This window comes from Bombus pyrosoma, linkage group LG16, assembly GCF_014825855.1.
Source record: "Bombus pyrosoma isolate SC7728 linkage group LG16, ASM1482585v1, whole genome shotgun sequence".
NCBI lineage: Eukaryota > Metazoa > Arthropoda > Insecta > Hymenoptera > Apidae > Bombus > Bombus pyrosoma.
This window is the reverse complement of record NC_057785.1, coordinates 5,179,235-5,196,198: the sequence shown is the minus strand read 5'-3', so window position 1 is coordinate 5,196,198 and position 16,964 is coordinate 5,179,235. Positions and strand designations below refer to the sequence as shown.

At 35.5% G+C, this 16,964-nt stretch overlaps 1 protein-coding gene across 12 annotated transcripts in view; it reads left to right on the top strand.

The window, feature by feature from the left end:
• The window catches only part of LOC122576431 (cordon-bleu protein-like 1), a 96,576-nt gene that overhangs the window by 73,689 nt on the left and 5,923 nt on the right, over positions 1–16,964 (top strand). For 7 of the 12 annotated variants that reach the window (XM_043746732.1, XM_043746744.1, XM_043746738.1 and 4 more), the window contains 7 exons: positions 5,536–5,679; positions 8,538–8,682; positions 10,095–10,181; positions 10,390–10,516; positions 13,972–14,333; positions 14,705–14,987; positions 15,344–15,763. In XM_043746732.1, the coding sequence (XP_043602667.1) occupies positions 5,536–5,679; positions 8,538–8,682; positions 10,095–10,181; positions 10,390–10,516; positions 13,972–14,333; positions 14,705–14,987; positions 15,344–15,763 (1,568 nt within the window). Of the gene's footprint in view, positions 1–3,640; positions 3,772–4,000; positions 4,022–4,074; positions 4,511–5,535; positions 5,680–8,537; positions 8,683–10,094; positions 10,182–10,389; positions 10,517–10,558; positions 13,543–13,971; positions 14,334–14,704; positions 14,988–15,343; positions 15,764–16,964 lie in introns of those variants that run through there. The other 5 variants (XM_043746733.1, XM_043746739.1, XM_043746742.1 and 2 more) reach the window with 5 other exon arrangements.

The following is a 16,964-nucleotide window of genomic DNA, read 5'->3' as shown; positions in this document are numbered from 1 at the left end:
GGGATTTCTGTACAGTCAATAGTATAACATCGTATTACTGTTACTTATTTTGAAAAATACGCAATTTCCTCTGAATCTCACTTCTGATAGCTGCTTCTGATAACGCCAATTATTAGTTATTAACAACAACAGATACCTTTCTCAAAATTTATCAAGCAATAGGCACCTGACCAATTGTGTAAATCCTAACTATTCCATAGGTATTGTTTTAAGGTCAGATTTGGCCAGAAACAAGTTAGGCTAACGCCACCTGTATGAATTCACCAAAAGTTCAACAAACGTGTGATAGATACGCAATTTTCTAATTTTTTAAATTACATTTCTTCGATCATTTGCCAATGAGAGTCCTTATTAGGTTTAAGCCTTTCAATTATCATAGGAGATTGAACGCGATCGTCATGTCCTGATAACATGTTCGTCGAAACAAATGGGAATAATAGTTTCCGGTGATCAGCCATGTCATTTGTCCCATAAAAAGAAGAAAGTTTGTCAATCACCGGCAGGATACGTTTCTTCTAACTTCTTCCTGACTATTTCGCGATACAACGCAGCAAAACAAGCGACCCCAGAGTTCCCCCTAGCGGGAATAAATCATGGCTCTTCCGTGGGATCTCTTTGGTCGAAGCCACGGTCAAGGAAACGTAGAAAGAGATCGATATTTCCTGCGTTCTAGCCAACGAACCGAATCGTAACAAAACACTTGAAAGGACGGCGTGCCTTTTCTGACGATCCACAGCGTGTAATCTATAATCTTCGAAACGTCGATGGACCAATTATTCCTGTTGCTTCGTGCAACTCCTCTGGGAGGATGAAACTGTTACTAGGAATTTGAAAAAATCGGTCCATCGTAAGAAGTACATAGAGAACAGCTGTTTAGTCTAGGGATTTTCGTGATTTCGCGTTGGATCGATAAATGGTAGAATAAGAAAGTAAAAAGAGAAAGAAAATGTTGTTTTATAATCTCATATTTATTAATACTTATCATTTACATGATATTTACAGATATCGTGTGGCTTTAGCTACTTTCAGAGCAGATTCTCGTGTGACTCTCGCTAGTGATTTTTATGAATTCTTTTTACACTAAATACTGGCTATATGGGACCAGATCTTTTTTGGGATGTAAGTACAGCCTTGAGGTGTAAATGTATCAGACATCTTAATTTAAGCTTTCTGTCGCGAGAACGGAATTAAATCCGTGGTCCAGCGTGTCCAGGGCACGCATTGCCCGGCTCGTTACTGCTTCTTTCTTCGTAGACCTCGTGGTGGAAAACGTGCCAGCCACAGGAACTGATTGAGCAACCCACTATCACGAATTGCTCTAGGGACGCGTCTACAGAGTCACGTGCGCCTGCACGTGGCGATATTCTTCGACAGGGGAAGATTTATTAATTTGAGAACTGTATAATGTGTTATTCATACATTCTCTTCATCCTTATGGTGTATTTCTCTGGTATGATGAAAGGAATAAACGATAGCTCATTTCCTTCGCATAGCTTGCTCTTCAGTATAGTAGATACATGCTTATAAATAGGTAGATATTTTCTTATAAATATGTAGATATTTGTTACGTTGTAGTGTTGCGTTTCTGAATTCCTAAATGTCAAAATAATTCATGACTAATGAGCGATATTGGAGATGTGGAATCCCAAAATATCCAAATTTATGTAGAAAATAAAATTCCCACAGCAAGATTGACATAAATCATAAATACTTCAAAAATCAGTATCTTTCGAACGTCAAATCCGAAAATACCAAATGTCCAAAAAGAATTTGCATAGTGAGTCCACTAACTTAGTTCAAGCTTACAGTTGTTGTCAGTTCTCTTGTGCAGATGAAATTCCTGCACATTCGTAGAAGGGAATATACCTCTGGGTTCATCGATAACGTAAACAACGATGATTCAACGTTTCATCGTGGCACGAGTTTATTAGTTTATATATACTAACTTGACTGATCGTGTTGTATATATGCAATTAGCAGCAAGTGGTCGGTGGCTGCGTTTGCCATTTGTAAGCGGTTACGTAAAGGGCCTCTCTTCGAGATCCGAATTATGTAACGGTGCCGTTCCTTCGATATAATCATCGGCTATCCCGTGACTCGAGTGATTGATACCGAAATGGATGCGTGGATCTCAATTTGCTTTCCCCTGGTTATCCGATGAAAACCGAAACTCCGCCTTGAGCGTCGAAACAATTACGTTTTAGCCGTCAACTTGACGAAATGGCGTCATAAAAATATATCGAATAGCTCCAAGTATGCCGTATGAATCGCTGTAAAAAACTGAAGAAAGAACGTGCAATATATTTTTTTAACGAGTGTCTCTGTTATCCAGAAAACCGAATAAAAAACTGGGGGTTTGCATTTTGGTGACGTCATTGCAAAGATGGCGCACGTTTAAGTTAGTAGCACACCTCAAGCTTTTAAGCTCAATTTATTTGAGAATTATGATTCCTAGAGAAAAATATTATTCTATATCTTTCGTTTAATTTTTTATGCAGAACCAACTGCTATTAATTATTCGAAGATATTCTTGGTGTTTAAAGGATAAGGCTGTGAAATATGTGAATGGTTAAATGTGGTTTGAAGAGGTTGGAGGAGCTTGAATACAAGATTGTTTTAATTTGATGCTTTAGACGCTTTGTATTGGAAAAACTGACGTCGTTAAAGAATTTGAAGTGGCTGCAAGTAGCCGTTTTCTTTTCAACGAGCAACCGTCACGTTCATTCAATTGGCAAATGTCGCAACGATGTGCGAGAGTCACTTATGAAATCACTGATGAAACCCCGGTTTTTCTCTGTGACTTGGAGATAAGGTTCATTCAAGATTCTGAATTCCAAGTTGTACATCTTCTTGTCTGTTTCCCCGATCTTAACCTATATTCTGCGATACTCGAGTATAATCTGCGCGCTATAATTTATCTTCTTTCATTGTACAGTTTAACAGCAATCTATAAGGTGGTTCCAAAGTCCTGATACACTTGGAAAATACCTAACTTTTCGTCTAAGAATAAGTCAAAAAGTAGAATAAAAGTTTCTCAATATAAGAAATCGTTCTTTCCTTTTTTTTTTTAAATTAAAAATATGTTAAATTCAATTAAGTTGATGGATTATCAATACAATAGAATTTTGCACAGATATTGAATTGCATCATATCACTGTATGTAATAAGTCTTATATACTAGATGTTAGATTCTGCTAGAAATTAACTCTTTATGATAAAATTCATAGTAATGTAGAAAATTTAATAAATTTCATATTTATGCGTGTATAATATTATGTAAAATGTGAGTTGTACAATGTGTATGCGAGTATCGTGTGAAACGTTTGCCTGTGTCTATTTGTTCCCGAGCACAGTAGCAGCCAGATAGATGGTAATCGATCTGACCACCTTATTCGGCCAATAGAGTGGATTGCGTTATAGGAAACGATACTGTCTGCTTTTTATCACGCGTTTCGTCTTCCATGTGTCACCGTTCCACTGTATCACCTTACACGCGTTCCAGAATACGCGTTACTTGGGTGTCCATTAGCATTGACAAGTTAACTTTTTTAATAGCAGGTTTTAATGCCTCGTATTAACGCTACCAAACAACTATTATTCACTTTTTGTTTTCCTAGTCTGTCTTGTGACAAATGATGCAATTTCTCAAACATCAATGTGCCTAACAACTGGTATGTCGTTATATTCAAACGTTTACGTGTTCAAAGTACTAAATTACCAAGATACTAGTATACTGGTGTATGCAAGCACGAAAGCATCAAACCAGGAAATGTACTATCACGTTACTAAAACACTAAGAGACTGAATATTGAATATTGAAATGTCAAAGCATTAAAATATTAAGAGTTTCTTAAATGGAAAAGACAACATAAAATGCTACAAAAATGTGCAACGAACTAGTTGAAATAATTACGTAAAACCAACATTACCAAATCAGTGCACGACCTTTGGACATTATTAAAATTCCTAATGTTTAGTTTGCAAGACTCTATCGTTCAAGGTCATCGAAAAAGATATATATGTATATATCGCTTAACATAGTGATGTTTCACTTTTAACACCAACCTTGCCAGGCCCGGTCGAATGACCAGTTACAAAATTTAATTTAAGATTGTACATTCATCAACATATATTAACGAAAACTGAGGAACTGATTAATTAGATAATACAAGAATTTATATAAAGTTAGATGAACGAAATGAATAGCAGTGAATGTATAATTTCAAATTAAGTTGTGAAGTGCAATTTCAAATTAAGTTGTGAAGTGCAATTTCAAATAAATTTTGAAATATAATTTCAAACTAAATTTTGAAATATAATTTCAAATTAAATTTTGAAATATTCCAAATTAAGTTTTGAAGTGTAATTTCAAATTAAATTTTGAAACCGGTCATTTGGCCGGGTCTGATTAAGTTAGTGTCAAAAAGGTACTTGTAAGCCAGTTTTAGGCCACTTAACGGTCAAATTGCTATTGTTAGCTGGTCATGAACTAGTTCAGTTCCATTTTGAGGTATGAAATCCAGATTAAGATTAATCCGATAGTGTTTTGAAACGGCCACGATGATAACGGCTGGCATTGAATAGCTGCATGTCATGGGAACATGAAAGTGTGTGGTCGGTCTATGTTTGAGGAAGCCCCGGGGAATTTGTGCCACGTTTGTTTCAAATGCACGCTTTCGTTTCGTACATATTGGAGGACGTTAAGAAATTTTTCTCGTTCGATTGTTTGAAGAATATCGCCTGCTTTAATTGTTATGCAAATGATTCTGTAAAACACGAGCTCGATGACTGAAATATTAATGGGAAGAAAAAGGATGGATTGTGCGCATCGTATGCAAGGAACATGTATTTCTAAATTAGAACTGCATTGTGACAATGGCTCGTTATAAAATATAATTAGAGTATTTTCTAGAATTTTCTGTACAATTCTACTGTAGTAATATTCTTGTTAATATTTCAGGATAATAACACTTATAATTAGTGTTGGATTATTATGAGAAACGAACGCGTGCGTGTGAGTACGTGGCAAGAAGAATTATTCAACATACTGAAAACGAATTATCTTTACACATAGACTGCAGTATGACATAGTAAATGGCAGAGTGACATAACAACCATTTGTTTAGTATAAATGGACAGCGATATTCTTTTCTTTTGTTTTGTTACTAACGGTTAGCTTTTTAAGAGTTCAGTCTGAAATATAGATGTGCCTTCTTTGAATATAAATTAGAGAAATAATTCCAATAAAGGATTGTTACATCTTCTAATTTATTGCCTATAATCGGTAATCATATTTGTCATCTTCATTTTTTATTTCATCTCCTTGTAACGACATTTAAAAGGACATTTATGAGGCTAGCTCAATTATAAAATAAAAAGGAATTTTTTTATATCAAATAAAAAAAAAAGGATCTACCAAATTTTCTACAATTTCAATTTTAATTTTAATTTCAATTTTCTTAGAATAAAATATTCCTGATTCAGTTGATTCAACATTTTTCTAATGAAAAGTTCCGTTTTTCTATTGATTTCCAGGACTAGAGAGGAGAGGCCATCCAGAATGGTTCTAACCGTGACCGAGGACACGCCAGCAGACATGCTAGCCGGTAGCATGGAGCTCCTGGTCCAGTTACCTCAGGAGCATCATCTTCAAACGCAGAGGGTCACGGTGCAGAGAAGGTATGCTACTCTTTCGAATTCATTTTTCATATTTACTTGCCTCAAAAGTGGCTGGCACGTCTAAAAAATAGCAGCATCTTTAAAATTGGGAAGGACCGACTTGCAACAAATTGAATAAATAAAATTAAATGCATAATTTCGTCATAATGAAATTTCTAAGTGAAAAATAGAATCAGCTGTCATTTTTGTTATTTTCATTTTATAAGAAGAATTCTATGGAACTCTAGGAAGCCTGAATCTAGGAACTCTAGGGATTCTAAATCTAGGAACTCTAGGGATTGTAAAGAACTGGAAGAAATCCTAAGGAATCCCCTATTCCTTAGGACTAATATTCCTTAGGATTATAGCATGTTTTTCAAATTATGTCACTTTTGTAGCAGGAGTTTGGTACACGGTAAATTCTAGAGCCTAAAATATACTTTGCTATAGCAAGCATATGAATTAAGGACCTTCTAACTAATTCAACTTAATTCAGTTTGTAATTAGCATTAGAAATAAAACTTTGAGTTTAATAATCAGTTTAGATTAGTTTAGCCCAAGCTTATGTAATAGAAATTTGTTTTTGCAATACACCTATGTAAGGTTTGTCTAACGGTGCAATATGCAACTGACAATGAGCAGAATCATCCTAACAGCCCTGAAATTAATTTAACGGTCCAATTAGCAGATTAATTCGCCGATTCCTGGAACCTCCAGGCCATAATGCCTGTAATCATTGTGTTATTGCAGCGTGACGCTGTTCAAATTACGACCAGACGTTGTTGGTGCATAATTATGAAACATTCTCCTCTTGTTCAATCACTGAGATCATTCTCATTAACATCATCTAGAATCTAGAAAGTTCACCCTTCATTTTTGCCCGATTTAACTTGGTCAGCTTGTTGCTAACAGAAAGCTCTGCGGACAGAAACCAGTCGCTAGATTTCGAATGTTTATGCAATTACAGGAAAGCTGAAAACGTAGAAACACAAAGAAATATTTAAATATTAAATAAAATGTTCAAAGTGAAAGGAAATGTTCCTTATACAGTGGAACCCCGGTAACTCTAGAACCTCTGCAACTCAGAAACCTCTGTAAGACAACAGTTTTGTTCATTCTCTTCCGCTCCGCTGCGAAGACCTCTGGAAGTCGAAATAAAACTTACTTCAACTTGAATTATTTGTCACGTGTCTACGGAAGCTAATCGTTTTTCGTCGGTCGAACGCTTAATTACCATCGTCTATCGCTTATGTAAATTTTGCATTTATGTACGTCGAGTAAAACGAGCTCCAAGAGGAAACTTAAAACGCTAACGCTTCCTAAAAAAGTGAATGTAATTGCGCCTTCGTACGAAGCTTCTGTCCGTCGAAATTTCGTTTGTTCAACTTCTTTTGCTCAAAAACTTCGGTAAGACAAAGCCTCTGTAATTGGAAGATTTCGGCTCTTTCCTTTAGCTTCGAGTTACCGAGGTTCGACTGTACGAATTACAGTTCTATTCACAAAAATACGAAATTCCCAGAGAATCCACGCAGCCAATCCACTAATCACTTTGCAGTTACTTCTTCTACAAATTTACTTTTGATTACTCTATAATTGTAGCTAAAACTATATAAGCTATGAGAAAAAAAAATTCCCTATGGCGTGATCATCCAGTCGTTAGAAAAGCAAATAAATCACCGGTTTCTCTTAATTGACGATAATTCTTCGATAAAAAGCTCCTGAAATATCCAGTCATTTTCCCTGTCCATTCTACTCGAGCAAATGTAACCTGCTCTATAGTGCACTTAGGCTACGAACAGAATCTTTATATCACGGTGCTTTCTAGAGATGCTAAAAAAGAAAAACCACTAGAAGGAGAAATTCAGTCGGCTGTTTCTTTAGGATTAGTTTTTTCCACTTACGTATTGATCTCCATTCAGTCATTTTTTTTTTTTTTTCTAAATGACGTTTACTCGATCCTCGTACTTTCCACAAATTCGGGTCGCCCCATGAAAATGGTAGCTGTTGAAGAGACAATACTGGAACCTACTAAAGAATTATTTGTTGACTAATGATCCGTTTACCGACGCGAGAAAACGTTTCAGTTGAAAGAAAGTACCCATTCGTTATTCCATCCGTGCTGTGAGTAGTGTTTTCTCGTTCTTTGTGGTCTACGCTTGCTATTATTACCATAAACTAATATTTTCTTAGGCGTGGAGCCTTTGTAAAAGGTGGAAATTTTGTTGGACAGGTAGAAAATGCAAAATCGTACGCTTCAGAATATACAAAGCAGGTTTAAGATGGCGAGAATATTAAATGAAACAATATAAATGGTTTTATTTGTATAATATACTGATAATATAATATTAACATTATAATATAATATAATACAGGCCAAATATAATATTAATAATATAATATTCATTTTTATAGAAATAAAGAAGTGCATTAAAACAGCCATAATTACGTAAAATAAAGACACGTCTAGTAAAGGAAAGGGTAATCCCCAAAGTAGCCACATTTGAACAGCATCAGCGCATGCGTTAAGAAAGCGCGCGCGTTTTAAATTCCAAGCTCGATTTTCTCAAAATCAGGCAATTGTCTTCAAAAATGTTACTCTGCATTTTTCCATCTTTTTCGTCTTCACCTCTCGTAAACACACTATCATTGTAATCAAATTTCTGATCAATTATCGTGAAAATAATTGAAATAAAATAAAAATAATTTTAAATAAGAATGGAAAATTCAGGTACAAAATGCAAAGTTCAGGCCCTGATTTCCTGAGGCGTGTCGACGCAATGTCGCGGTACGACATAGCATAATGTGGCATAGCTTATTGCTTCCTTGGCGTGCAAATCTTCGAATTCTAAACGGTTTCTCGGATTTCTTTCTGTCCACAGTATGCCGATGATGGACCTCCTCGTGCAGATCGCCACGGCACACAAATTGACAGCTTCTAGCTACACTCTGCAAGCGATTGGAGAACGTGGAATAGTTCTACCTCATCAACCTAATACGCCAATTGGTGCATTGGATGCACTTCAGGTATTACAGCTACATATGTTAGAAAACTATAGTCCCTTCAACGAGTCGAGATATCTAATAGCTATAAACACATATACGGGTGGTTGTATTTAACCTGTTAACTGTGGGCAGTCTAGTTCCTTTACGACAAAGTAAGTTGAAGGTTAAGTATCGAAAATATTTCAGTTTGACACTAACTTACCAGACCCTGTCAAATGACCGGTTTCAAAATTTAATTTAAGATAGTAATTTAGTAAATTATGGATCTATACAAAAATAACATACAAATTTTTTAATTTGTGATATAGATGTGCACAGAAGATAGCAACATCTGAAGGACGCGCAGTGCATCTCACACTTTTCTGCGCTCACATCGTTCGAAAATCGTTCATCACATATAAAACAGGCCATATCTCGATCTTTGTTGTCGCTGGATAACTCCATTATGAATTTCTTTCTGAAACACACGTTCCTAATTTCGTCCTCTGGGTATCCATGTAGAGGAATGAAATTAGGCGCAAGGTCATATACCTTTTTAATATAATTGTCAGTTCTAATCGATAAGCGACAGAACGAATCTACAGAACGACTAGAAACGACCAATTCCTTCGTTTTTCCTGTCATTCAACTATAGCGGAATTTCTATGTTAAAATTCCAATTGCCAAACTGAAGCACTTAACAGCAAAGATTGATCAGGGGAGGAAATTTAGGCTCCTTATTCTACACGCAGGTCGTGGACTTCTCTGTAATTTTTCAGATAATTTCTCCCATCCTCGCAAGCTCTATGGGGTTCTTTCTTGAGTGGAGGATCTCAACAGGAAGTTGTATCAAGGAGAGTAGAATAACTCTTGAGTTTTTCTGCCCAGGAAAACGAAGGGTTGGAGTTGAGAAAACGACTTGGAATTCCATGAATCGTGCGATCCTTAATCTCTAAGAGGCGGTGTAGTTGGTTTTTTTCTGAAGACTGCTTCTAATCTCTTCTAATCTTGTAGAATTAACTTGCCGACTTCTAATCAGAACCGTTTCGTTGCACGTGTCTGATGTCTTTCGAGAAATCTCGACCATTTCCTATGTTTCTTTGAATTAAACAGAGAAAACAAAATTTAAAAATTGAAAGAATAATTTATCGATGGCAGAGGAATTAGGAAACTTTCCTTTGGTTGCTCATTTTTATATTCATGATCTCAGTTAAGGGTATATTGCTGTTTCCATGAAATAGGGAAGTGATTCAATTTATTTTTCAAGTATAATTCCACTATACAGCATAGTTGATTAATATTTATAGTGTTAAATGACCTTTCAATTGTAATATTAATTTCCCTTTCAATTGTCATTTTAATGTTCATTCCAATCTTAATATTAATTTTAATCGTGATGAGTTTATTCAAGAATGGGGATTCTATTGAAAATTGTTCTGTCTTTAATGTTGCAGGTAAAGCTGCTACCTAAGCAGGGCACTTTCGTACCAAGAAAATCGAAGCAAGTTAATCAACCGTTCGAAACCACTTTTAGGCTACAGGTAAAAAAGAAAAATATATGTATTTAATAATCTAGTCATATACTATATCAGAGAGCCAGCGAAATTTAAGAGTCCAAGTATCCTGTAAACATTTTCTTAAGACTTCAGATTTCAACATGCTAGCCTTATTGTTCCATTTTCTATATCTGATAGTTTATCAAGTAATCAGCGAGCACTAGAAAAAGTCATGATTGTGAAACTGTTGTAGGTACATTTACCAAGAAATCAACTGTGGGTGTCCAGAGTCAGTCCGAAGATGAATCTAGGCGAGATCTTGGATCAAGTGTGCCGCGAAAAAGATTTAGATAAGAACAAGTATGAACTGCGTCATCCAGGTAAGCAACATAAATACATTCCTATAATTAACAAACTCGCAGGAAAATAGATAAAGATGAAAAAAAAATAACAAGATAAGTAAGACAATAATTAGGGCAATTGTTGAAGCTAGAAACGTAAAAACTTGAAAACACATATACAATTAAATTAATATTATTAGTAGGTTTTATAAGCTACAAGTTAATAATATTGATTAACAATATATTAGTTACTAGGACTCTCAATTTCTTCGATATAACAATTCGTTTCTGGTTAGGGTCGTTCCAATAGAGTCTATATCATCGAGGAATCTATGCACTTGCAGGAGCTAAAATTAAACTAACTAAAATTAATTTGTCGTTGTTAATTTTTCATTACATAATCATAAAAATTCCTGATTGAGAGATGCTTTGGTTAACAAATTAATAATTTGCTTGCACAACAATGAGAAGACCTATGATAACACAAATAAAATTTTAGAATTAAACTTTCTAAATGACAAATTAGCCCATTATGTGATTTCACTTAAGATAGTAAAATTGCAAAAGGGAAGTTTATTACCTATAACTTGTAACTTTCTTTCTTTATCAAGTCTTTAATGTCATTAGTTAATGAATTACTGCTCAAATGATAATACTAGTCTGAAATTTCAGCAATAGTAGCTAGGAACGTTGACCTGAAGCTTGTTAAAGGTTTAGCAAAGGTATCAACTAGTGGCGAACTGTGTTAAGCAATTAAGACGTTTACATAAGATTTCAAGTGGAGATTTATTATTTGAGGTTTGCCCACGCAGAGAACAGTTTGATAAGGCTGTCCCAGATGATTGGTGGATATTCATTGCCCTGGAAAACGTAGCTTGGACGGAACTAGATTTGTTCATTTGCGCTTGATATTTAAACCGGTAGCACTGGCCAGGTTACCTTTTTCAAGATATAATTCCAACAGGTTTACCTGGTCAGTCGATCATATTTTTATTAACGCACTTCTTCCTTGAATAAGCAGAGCATTATTGAACTCGTTGTATAACTTCATCGTCTTTTTGTAAATAATTGAGGAGCTTTCGGGAAAGAAGAAATCCATGAGACAAAATTGTGGATTGAGAGAAGAGAGTTAGGGGTTTTAAATTTTAAATAATTAAAAATAACAAATCCTCTTATTAATGATTGTTTCTGTCAAAAATTAAATTCTTTGCATTCCAGCATTTCTTTATCCTAAAACGAGATCCCCTACTAATTTCTGAAAACCAGTCAACCAAATTTTTCTGGACTGTTAAGGGATTAATGGAATATGGTTTGGATTTAAATCTATAAGAAGAATATATGTTTTATAGAATTTAATAATATTAATTATTAATCAGTTACTATTTCAATAGTAGTAATTTATCTAATCTTTTAAGATTCTATTATAGTGGTTATTCCATATACATTACTAGTTAACGCTCACGTGGCGCTAGTGTAGCACCACCCGTTGCCATAGCATTAAATTACATAAAAGGAAAGAATTCCTGAAAATATTATTTCGTATCAAATTGCGTGCTGTGGCATTATTTGCGTGATGAATGTTAGCATCAATTTTCAGAAATAGATATCAGATTTGCCAAGAAGTCAGTAGCCGTGCGCAATGGCTGGGTTTGCTCAAATCAATATGGCTTCTGAAGCCATCCAGATCATCTATGTGTATATATATGTATGTATACACACATGTACACACACACACACACGTGTAATAATGTCCTAATTCAATTTTCTTGATATTCTGCATTCTTGTTCACCAGACGGGAAGTCTTCCTAACAAGATATACAATTTTAGGACTATGCATCTGATTTCTCCTTGTTTTTGTAATCTGAACAAATTTTGGAGGATATTCCTTGATATTATCGTGTATATTCTATTTGCTCTTTCCCACAATTCGTGCATGGTGATCTTGAACAAACTATTAACACCTCAGGCAACTGCGAATGATGACTTTCTCTCAGAGAAGATACGTCATTACTTCCTGCAAAAGACAGGAATAACACAAGAGCCTGCGTATTGAGGTTGTTTTTTTCAACTTTAGTTACTTTTGCCATGAACCTCTTGATTTGATTCATTAGTTTGTAACTGGGTTTGCTCTTTTCTTTATAATTAATGTAGATTAATGTACATCAGTATTAGAATTTCTAAAATATTAAAAAAGGAAGACAAAAGTATTTAACAAAATTTACATAGGAACTTACACGGGGATTTTAAAGTTTCTAAATTATGAAGGTGAAAAATTCTACAATTTTCTTTTTTACAATTGTTTTAGTTTCATGTAGAGATCTATCATGAGTGTGTTAAAGCAGTCAAGATTACAAAGAAGATATTAAATCTTTTGATCCTTCCTGAAATTCTTTTTCAGATAAGAAAAATTACTTTCTTTCTTAGTTATTAATAAAAAAAGAACTCACTTTTTAGTAGTTTTATAAAGGAAACACAGTGTATTAAAATTTGAGACCTTTTTTTTTAAATCAAGCAGTAGTAAGTGGGGGTTTAATCTACCCTCTTGAAGCAGAAAATAATCTTCGCCATAAAGATAACAATTTCAAATGAATCACCCTATAGATCATCGACTGTAGAATACCCTACTACATTCTAACATAACCAGATTCGCTGGTAAATGGCTCGGCCATCCTCCATAGCCTATTCTCGATACTATGAACACCGGCGGGAACTCCCCGATTATATATCTCGCGTACTTACGCGCCGGTGCACGAGATATTTCAGTTAGCTAGTTACACCAAGCCAGTTGTGTTAAGATCGCTATCGCAAGGTTGCCGGCCGACTCTTCCACTTGTTACTTCTAGTCGTTAAGCGTGCATGCCTCGCGTTGCTCTTCGGACTCCGTCGTCCCTGCGGAAACCCAGGCTCCTTTACACTTGTTACCGATCCCTTGGACCTGGAAGAATCTCTTTTTGCGCTCCTAAGCCGCGCCTCAACTGGAATCTGCTGTTTCAAGCAATTGATTCGAGTGCAAGGATCTTGATCTACTTTGGAGAATCATTGTTAATGAAGAGAATATTTTGAGGTACTGGATATTCAAATCTCTTTTGGTCCACGTTTTATTGTATTTCCTGTATAGGAGCTTTTTTATTGAAGGAAGCATATATTCATAGGATATCTTCATCCTTTACTGGAGAATGATATAGTAATTGGAATATTCTCTTTATTAGAGGATTGCTTAAAATGTGTTTTGGAAGATCATAATGATGGGAAGAATATTGTATACATTTATTTTTCTGTGTAGGTTTCTTTGTATTTCCTGTAACGATGTAAAGATAGTTCTTTTTATGAGGGGAATTAATTCCTGGTTAATAAAAAATCTACTGTGATTCATTGAAGATGCTTTTTACGTGAAATAACATTTGTTAAACGATATTTAACGTTGAAATAGTCCTTGACAATTAATTTTCTAAAAGAAAGAAATAAACAATCCAAAAATTGACTTTCTTTGCAGCAAGCTTGGAGACACTGGACCTGTCGCTGTCATTGCAGGATTACCATCTTCAGGAAGTCACTCTGTACGCCAAGCAAGGTAGATCACTAGGCTCAGCACTCAGCACTCAAGATATAATGGCTTTACAAAGGCAAGAAGAGCGACGTAGGCAACAGGCGAAGCAAGGTGTCTTTGGATTTGTGTTCAAGAAATCTAAGGAGGGTTCCTTGAGTACTGATAGCCTCGGAGGACGTAGTGCATCACCAGCGAGGAGTGATGAGACTGGAAGAAGCACAAGTCCTTTACAACCGCCTACTAGACCTCAGAGGAAGCGGAGACCCGCGCCAAAGCCGCCTATTCAGGCTCAGGCAGACGTTAGTAATGTTAGTAGAATTGTTCTGTATACAATATTCTACACCCTATTGTTTATACGTATGAATGTTATAAAAATGGACAAATTAATGATAATCAGTGGCTCGGAAAAGTATTATGGAAGACTGTCTTTTTATGCAATTAGCAGATTATAAATGTAAATAATCTGTTAAAATTTAGCATAATACTCTATATTTTTCGAATATTTATTTTTGATATTTATGCAATTAAATGATCTTAATACAATACATAAAGATAAGCAAGTGTCAAAATATTTCTGAATATCAGTATAAATCTTATATACAATTAGGACAATTTTAGCAAAGAATATATTAAAAATCGTTATCATCATCTTTGAAAAATATGCCGCTAACTCTTCCAGGGTACAGAAGAGAATTGCGCAGACTCCAGCAAGGACAAGGTAGTGATCAGTCACAGTCGTAACAGCAGTGACAGTTCAGGCTACCACGAAGCTTCTGTGTTAAGTGACAACCCAGATTCTGCTGGAAGACTTCCAGAAACGTTGCCCAGGAGGAACAAGGTTCCACTGGAAATGCCCAGAAAATTAGCTCAAACATCACAATCCAGCAAGAGCTTAAGCAATCTGACTTCTGTGCCTGGTACGCTTAGTCACGGAATTAGCAGTACCTCCTTAAGTTCCACAGGTCTTTCTTATGTTATATATATATATTATGTTACATATAGATCTTTCTTATGTTATATTAAGCACGGGATTCCTCTTTTTAACTTCATAGTTTTAATTTCGTTGTTGTTAATATAATAGTAAATCTTGTTTGTAAATGTTTTTAGTAAAAGAAATAGTAGAGTAGTTATAATAAATATAATCCCTAATGATGATGATTCAGTTCCTTCTTCTCTCTATCAGATTTCCCCGTTCAATTTGTTAGTTTTATTATAAATTAATTATTAGAATAAAATTATCTTCCCTTGCTGTGCTATTCCAAACATCTATCAAATTATTCGTATCAAATTTTAAAAAAATTTTATTGAATTTTTCCAGGATTACGAAAGAAAAGGGTTGCACCTCCTCCGCCAGTAACCAGACCCCTGTCGTCCGCTATCTCCACCCAAGCTCTGGAACGCATAGTCGACTCCGAAGAGTCTCTAACATCAGACATGGATCCTTCCAAACCTCCTTCCGACATCAGTGTTCCGTCCAAAGCAAACTCGGACATAGAAGAGCGTCCAAAGGCCAGCTCAGACATCGGAGTAACAACACTCGGCTCAAAACTATCCAACAGTATTGATTTCACCAATCCAGACAGCTCGAAAGTGGAATTAGAATTGAAGGGCAGCAAATGTGATATCGAACCGCGCCACAGATCCGGATCTATAAACGTTAAGTTACCTAGCACGGAACCAGGACATCCTGCACCCGTAGAAGACGCTCCTGTAGATTCTAGATTGCCGCGGAAGAGAGGTAAGCTAGTACATAGTTGCAGTAGTATAGATGATAACTTCCCCTCCTATAGTTTCGTATCTAAAAATAGCTTTGAGAACGGAAGTAATGGAACAGATTTTGTCAAACAACGCTCTAGTCTCTTTGATCCAGAGAAACTTAAATTACATGCCAAAATTCAAGAATGTAAGGTTGAACGTAGGAACGGTGAAGTACCTATAGATTTTAACAACTCCTTTCTCAGGAATAGCTCTGTCAGATACAAAGTTAGCTCTTTAGAATCAGAAAGTAATTGTTCCTCATCAAGGTCTGAATTGCAGAAGTCTCAGAGCTTTGCATGTTCCAATATGGTCACTCCAAAAGCTAGACAATGGGCGAAGATGCGCTACCTTCCTGATAGTCAGGGTATTTCTAATCAGAGTTCGTTTAAATCTCAGAGTAGATTAGTTAAGATGCAAACTGTAGTTAATTTGGATGATATAGGGACTAATATTGAGGACATATCAAAACGTAGTATTTTAGAAGATAAATCTATTCCTAAGAAACTGCATGTGGATAATTATATTTGCGGGAACAGGTGTCAGGCTAAAGCATTGAAACATAGTTCCAGCTTTCAAGTTGGTTATAAATTAAGGGAGACTAAGATAGTAAGTGCCTTTGAAAAGCCAAAATTGTCAGGTTCTAGAAGTTTCTGTTCTAAAAACAAGGTTTGCGAGTCAATCGAGAATAGACAGCCGAGACTGGGAAATGTTAGTACAACAAAGTGTTACAATGGTTCTATTTCTTCTAGTCTTGATGAAGATATATTTGAAGGTTCGATGATTGATAATCGTAGATCCAATCTTTCACCACCTCCATTGAGTAATCTCCAGATATTTGCAATTTCTACTAAACCATTGGATATTCCAGTGACAACCATAGATTCTGTGCCTAATGATGTCGATAAGTTACCTTCTTTACCTATTATTCAACACAGTGAATGTAGATTGGAGTCTGAGAAAAAATTGAGTATCTTGGAACCACCTCCTCCAGGTTTGGTCAGTCGAGAGGAGTCGACAGAAAACTGGAATAGGTTCTTGATTCAATTGAATTCAATATTGGAGACCAGGGCTGGAGAATTTGTTTAGATTTTGCAGAAATATGTTCCATCCTTTACGACTCTACGTTATTATTAGACTGCGGATTTTTATGTATTTAAGTTTGCGTATTTTTATGTATTTAA